At 36.4% G+C, this 7,289-nt stretch overlaps 1 protein-coding gene across 1 annotated transcript; it reads left to right on the forward strand.

Moving 5' to 3' along the window:
• The first annotated feature begins 353 nt into the window (after positions 1-353).
• On the forward strand, positions 354-5,146 carry abi3b (ABI family, member 3b). The gene is made up of 5 exons (XM_084134324.1): positions 354-547; positions 2,006-2,173; positions 2,376-2,570; positions 3,544-3,620; positions 4,380-5,146. The coding sequence occupies exons 1-5, from the start codon at positions 416-418 to the stop codon at positions 4,957-4,959; spliced, it is 1,152 nt and encodes a 383-aa protein (XP_083990450.1). The 5' UTR covers positions 354-415; the 3' UTR covers positions 4,960-5,146.
• The last annotated feature ends 2,143 nt before the right edge of the window (positions 5,147-7,289 follow it).

Raw genomic sequence — 7,289 nt, forward strand, 5'->3', positions numbered from 1 at the left:
TAGCTGTATTGTGGCCTCTTGTGGTCACACAAAGACATGCATTATTTTCTCTCTCTCTTCTAAAGGGATAGTGTAAAATAATTGAATCCTGTCATAATTTACTGAAGAATGTTGACATTGTTCTTTCCTATAGATAGATAGATAGATAGATAGATAGATAGATAGATAGATAGATAGATAGATAGATAGATAGATAGATAGATAGATAGATCTATCGTGTCTGCACTAAAGATTATTGTGAGATCTGAAAGTGTGTGCAGAACTGCTTTATAAACACACCCACTCTTCCAACATGTCTGTGCCTGTCATCTTCACTTCAGTCGCTCACTAGTTCACCTTAGTTTTGTCTTGCCAGAGTCAGTAGAGAGGAGCCATAACCAGCAGCATACAGTACATTATACTGCAGATCTGCACAATGAGAGACAACAACTGTAAAGAATGCATAGACAAAATCCTTCAAGAGGCTCCGACGGCAAGAAAAGCTCTTCTAGACAATCACAGCAACCTTCACAAAGTGGCCGATTACTGCCAGAACAAATACCTCAACGTGAGACATTTATTTCATTGTTTTTCTATACATCAATATATATATATATATATATATATATATATATATATATATATATATATATTGATATTGATATTGATATTGATATAGATAGATAGTACACTGACACTTATGTGATCTACAATGTTGACATTGTTCTTTCCTATACGAACGATAGATAGATAGATAGATAGATAGATAGATAGATAGATAGATAGATAGATAGATAGATAGATAGATAGATAGATAGATAGATAGATAGATCGATCTCTGGTCTATCTATCTACTCACTGGTAAGTAGTCTTTTTTTAATGCACGTGAATTTAATAACTGGATTTTATTACATTTGCAAAATATACGAGTATCTCACTAAAAGTGGAATTTGTTTCAAAGCTCCATATTAATTATTCACATGGATTACTGAAAAACCTTTCTTAAGTCTGGACTCTTTTCGAGTCTTCAGCTTCGTGCTGTTTGCACCGAGGGCGTACATGCCTAAACAAGGCTGTGGTATGTATTCCTAGAACTCCATGAAAACTGTTCTTAACATGTTTATCTAGGAATCCATATCTGTATCCTGGAGGTCTGTTATATTGAAAGCAATAATTTTGCAAATGCCTTTCATATTCATATGATATCATTTGCAGGTCTTTAATAATAAGGATAATATTTAATAATGGTAGGCTAACTAACACTTAATTTTAATGTTCCCTTTTGAACATTCTGTTGACTGTAAGTAACTTACAACTACATGTCAACTAACTCTCTTTAGAGTATTAGTAGACTGTCTGTTTAATTTCTGCTCACTATTTATTGTGATGGTCCCCAAGAAATCATTCTACTGACTATAAGTAACTTTGCAAGTACGTCAGCTTATTCTAACCCTAACCCTACCAGTCTACTAATAATCTGCTAACACTCTAATGAATGAGAGTTAGTAGACATGCATGTAGGTGCAAAGTTGCTTATAGTCAACAGAATTTGTTAAACGGACCATCAAAATGAAGAGAAACCGTAATATTATATTGAAAGACTGCTCAGGTTATAATCACTAAAATGCTGTCATTCACCTCAGTTCATCACGATCTCACAAAGTTCTGTTATAATCAGTGTTATAATCACTGCACAATGAATCTCTTAGTTCATTCAATCTACACTTTGTAAATGAGATTGACCATTGCGATCAAGAGGTCATCAAACATGTCTGTGATTGGCTACATTGCTCACCTCTGCAAAAACACATTGTAAATAGAAACATTAATGTTCTCCAGAGTGCTTTCTGTAAGTTTCTGTAATATTCATTCAAACTATGAATGTAAGTCCTTGATTACATGTTTCAGATGTCATAGAACGTCTGGAGTTCTTTCAATCTGCTGTTATTCATAATTAAAAAAATAAATAAAATAAAAACATGGAAGAGTTTGAATAGGCCTATTGAAAATGAATATTTACCTTTAGGTGGAGGACACCAAAAGTGTCATTGAAGAGTCCAAAGCTCTCACCGCGCAGGCCCTGGCCAATGTCTCGTACCAGATCAACAATCTGGCCGTATCTGTGCTGAAGATTTTAGATGTGCAGGCGGTTCAGCTCAAACAGATGGAGTCCTCCGTCAACATGCTGACTCTGGTGAGCTCCTGTTATCACTCAACAGAAAGCACCAGATTCTCATGAAATACAATGCCATTGCCAGTCATCACTAAGGGCAAGTCAGGACAATGCTAGAAATATGAAACACTAGTGTTTGCTCCTGGTTAATAGACATGAATAGTAATCTTGTCAAAGTTGCATATGGCAAAAATAGCCTCTTAATGTCCGTGTTCACATTCAGACAGTTGGCATGTACAAGGAGAAAATTGCCCGGAGAGAGATCGGAGTGCTGACCAAACAGTCCAAAGTTCCCCGGACTCAGAAGCTGGTTCCCCCAGCAGGAGGACGGGAGCCGTTTCGTGTGTACAGACGTGTTCCCATATCCTACACCCGCCTGGACAAACTGGGCCACAGCCACTGGGAAGCCAGCAACAATGTGAGCAAATATACATCCAAACATAATACTTTTTACTTAGGTTGCCGTTTTTTTTTTACTTGTGATTTAATTAAAAGAAAATTTAGACATGTTTTAATGTTATAAATTCTATAATATAAATAATATGTGATCTAATGTGGATCATGCCTAAAATATGTAGAATTCTGTTGTCTAAGGTTATTATATACTAACGTTCAATAGTTTGGGATCAGTGAGATTTTTTTCTTTTAAATAAATTAATACTTGTATTCATCAACAGTGCATTTAAATGATCAAAAATGACACTAAAGACATTTACATGTTTGCAAAAAAACTGTTTTAAAAAAATGCTTGTTAGTTTGCACTTTCTATTCATCAAACAATTGAGGGGATGAAAATTTCCACAAAAGTTTCAACAATGGAAATCAGAAAAGCAGCAAATCATCATATTAGAATGATTTCTGAAGGATCATGTGACACTGAAGACTGGAGTAATAATGCTGAAAAATCAGCTTTGATCATATTTTAAAATATATAAATTTCTAAAAACAGGTATTTAGTTTTTACTGTATTTTTAATCAAATACTGTAAATGCAGCCTTGGTCAGCATAAGAGACTTCTCTCAGTAGCATTACAGAAAACATTTGAAAGGTGGTGTATGTAATCGTTTTTTTTTTATTTTTTTATAGTATTTATTGATATAATGTATTTTTTAAATAATAATATTTCAATATATATATATATATATATATATATATATATATATATCATGTGAATGACATACTTGCCTCTTAAAAAGGGGTTTTAACTGCATTCTGTGCAATGTACTTATACTTTTTATGTTTTTTCATCATTAATTATAAGGCATCGTATTTGTAATGAAATTTAAAATATTTTAATATTTTATTCAATCATTTGCGCAGAATTTTTAAAACCCCTATTTATGAACTTATTTATTTATTTCAAATTATTATGCTGATCTGTGACATCGAAGGAAGAGCCAAAATCAGAAACAGACGATGAGGACTCTTTAAAACAACTTGGCACACAGGAGACCAGCACCTTCAACTGGTATGTACAATGGCTTTTACTGATTTGGTTACAAATGAAGAGTTCAGATGCAAAAGCCTCTAAGTGCCATCTGAAATTTTCTTCTAGAATGATCATTATTATCAAGCTCGTATATTTAAGTTAAGTAATTTCACTTAAAGGAGCTGTATGTAAGAAATGTATTTCAATTAATCATAAAATGGCCCTGATATGTCACTAGACATTAATAAATCATGTTCATTTCAAATACTTATATCACTGACAACAGTAGTACGGCCAGGATATTGTCATTTAAAAAGTGAAGTTGCAGCCCTCAACTGATGTTGATGTTGTCATCTTGTGTTTTGGCCTGATGCCCCACCCTCCACCTATCTACCAATCACGAAGTCAGTAGTGTTTCGGCATCCGGGTTGCCAGCTCTGCTCTAGTTACCACAGCTACGTGCAGCCTACGTTCCTGCTGGATCCTGCAGCCTATCTGGCAACCTCGAGTCAGGGGGGAGGGGGAGGGGATACACCGCTCTACAGTAATTTGAAAGTGATTGCAGTACCAGTTTTGGCCACAATCTTACATACGGCTCCTTTAAATGACAATTAATTTTCATTGCCATTTAAGTGAAATTGCTGAACTTAAATATACGAGCTTGATAAAAATGATCATTCTAGAAGAAAATTTCAGATGGCACTTAGAGGCTTTTGCATCTGAACTCTTCAAATGTTTTCAATGAACTCAGTTTGTTCCATTGTCTTCAGAAATCTGATGTATTTGCTGTGGTTTCAGGTCTTTCTTGGGTATCGCAGTTCCTCCTCCATCAGTGCCCGACTGGGTGGGCTCTAGTTTCACAGCTCCTCCTGGTCTCTCTCCAGCTTCACCGTCTCCTTCACTCAAGTCTGACCGCTCCCCGTCTACACCTCCATATGCCTATCCCGACCTGTCCATGCTGCCTCCTCCACCTCTCCTAGATGATGAGATGGGAGACGCTCCACCTCCACCCCCTCCTCCCTCTCCACCTCCACCTAATCCTGAGTATGGAGGATCTTTGCTTCCTCCTCCACCACCTCCAACTGGCCAAAATAATTCAATGACATCAGCAAATCCACCACCACCACCTCCTCCTCCCCCAGGTAACATGGCTGGTCCACCTCCTCCACCACCACCTCCTCTTCAGGGCAAGACAGCTGTTCCTCCTCCTCCTCCTCCTCCTCCTCCTCCTAGCTCTGCCTACAGTGGATCTTCTATACCTCCACCACCACCACCTCCCCCTCCCCAAAATGCCTCCATGCCACCACCACCACCTCCTCCTCCTAATACAGGAGGAAAATTTGTTCCACCACCTCCTCCTCCACCTCCTCCATTTTGAATGTTGAATTTCAATGTTAATTTTATGCTTTGTTTTTTGCAAAAGACTACAACATTTGATAGGATAATATTTTTGTATGCTTTTAAATGACATATTATGATATTTTCTTTATAAATGTTACATGAATACATGTTATAAACATAAATGTTTATAAAACATGAAATAAAGGCAATGTTGTTTTGTATGTAATATAAGACTTTTTCTTATTCTTTTTATGATATATTTCTAGATTTATTGATATATTTCTACATGATATAATTCTACATTTATTTTATTCTGTGAAAAAATTAATATCAAAGCTGCTGTTGTCCATGCATGCAAAAAATTTATGGAAATGAAAACAAAACAGGCACTGCACTGAAGGTGGCAGCACCGAGTCTTTACATTATTTCAGCCTATTTGAAACTGATGTGAATTCGGTGTTCAGTGCAGGAAGATCATTAAATTTTCAACGAACGCATTCATTATGATGAAAGTTGTGACATGACATTATCATATTTTCCACTGTCTATAGTAGGCTATTGGTCTGCACTGCAGAGGTGGACAAAGTAAGAAATCTTCCTTGAGTGAAAGTAGCCTACAGATAGCCTACTACTGGTCAAATATTACTCCGTTACAAGTAAAAGTTGTAAAGATTTTTACTTAAGTAAAAGTACAGAAGTAGGCCAATCAAAAGTAAAAAAGTAAATGTCAATGCATTGTTTTATTATTGTTGTATGTAATACTTGCAGTACCTTATGCCTCTGAATCTATGCCTGCCTACCCTCATATCAATATCAAATTTACTTCTAGAACACAGTTCCAGTAGTGGGATTGAATGTGAGATTGAATAAGTGCACTCAATAACGTCCACAATGGTTTCAGACACCCAAATGGCTGTTCCCTCAAATAGTGCCCTATTTAAAGTTTTTCGGCTTTTAGTATGAATATGTTCGCCTTACTGTTATCTATAAGCTAGTGTGCTCCAAAACAACGACAAAATTCGCATTTAGAAGACCAACCCCAACATTTAAAATGAAAATCGGGTTGACGTCAGAAACCAACATCAGTCGAGTTCTGACGTCAATCCAACGTCGGGTTCAGCCCGACTTTAATTTCCAACCAAAATGCAACCCCTGCAACAAAAATCGTCCCCTGACTGACGTTACTACTTTCTCCTCAAGGACCTTGACAGAAATTTAGTGGAGTAAAAAGTATGATAGCTATTTGTCTTTCAAATGTAGTGAAGTTAAAGTAAAAAGTTTCCAGAAAAAAATAATTCTCAAGTGCAGATACTCAAAAAGTACAGTACTCAAGAAGTAAATGTACTTTGTTACTGTCCACCACCTTGTTGGTCTTTCATTGCGTAACGAGATACCTTTCAAAACCAATTGAGGTGCCTTCCTAGACATATTTTTGGGCATCATCATGTGCGACGAGTCAGCTTAGATTCCTACAGAGGGCGCCTGTCGGCTCAGATACTACATTGAGCTATTACAATCTCTGAACGTTGTGTTTAGTCAAATTGTGATCACAAACCACTGTATTTTGTCTGTCGTGAAGAGCTCTGAGAAAAGTCACACCAAGTGACAACACTGTTTTAGTGCTCTTTCAATAATTATACTGACAAAATAAGCGGAATTCATTTGGAAATACACTGGAGTTGAACTAGCAGAATGCAGTGGAACAGTCAGTTTTTCCGGGGGTAAAAACTGTGAGCTACGAGGTTGTTAATCGGTGGCTATGCTTCTGTTGAAGCCAAAAGCCTGCATTATTTCAGTATATTTTTTAATGAATCGTGTTTATCAACCGGATTCCTGGTGAACAAAACTACATTACCCATGATTCTGCAAAAAGTGTTCACCAATCAGAGAACAGTTCAAAATAAAACACCAAGAATAAATCTCCCTATCTACCATTTTTTTAACGCGGAAGTAAGGTGTTTTCGGTGAATGTGCTAGACTTCCGATTTAAATAACGAATATATAAAAGTGCATTAAAATGTAAAACTGTTTGCGCTACAAACCAGCATGTTTATAATTAAGACAATAGCCTACATTAAAATCATATGGTAAGTAATACCAGTTTGCAATATCAAGCAGCATAGCGAGCTGTGTTGTAGGCTACAGCTTAAAGCTAAAGATTACTGGAAGCGAATGATACTGGAAGCCAGACACAATAACACTTCAAATGGCTGCGCATATTCTTAACTAAAAAATAAGGTGGATAACCTCTCAAACTTTAAAACAATACTTTTATAGGCCTAACTGTCATTTGCATTTTGATTGTGTCGTTTGCAATGCATCATGGGATTGTAGTTCTTGTAGTTCAAGTTCTCATCTTGTATCTTT

Source organism: Abramis brama, assembly GCF_963993115.1.
Source record: "Abramis brama genome assembly, chromosome: 14".
Classification (NCBI taxonomy): Eukaryota; Metazoa; Chordata; class Actinopteri; order Cypriniformes; family Leuciscidae; genus Abramis; species Abramis brama.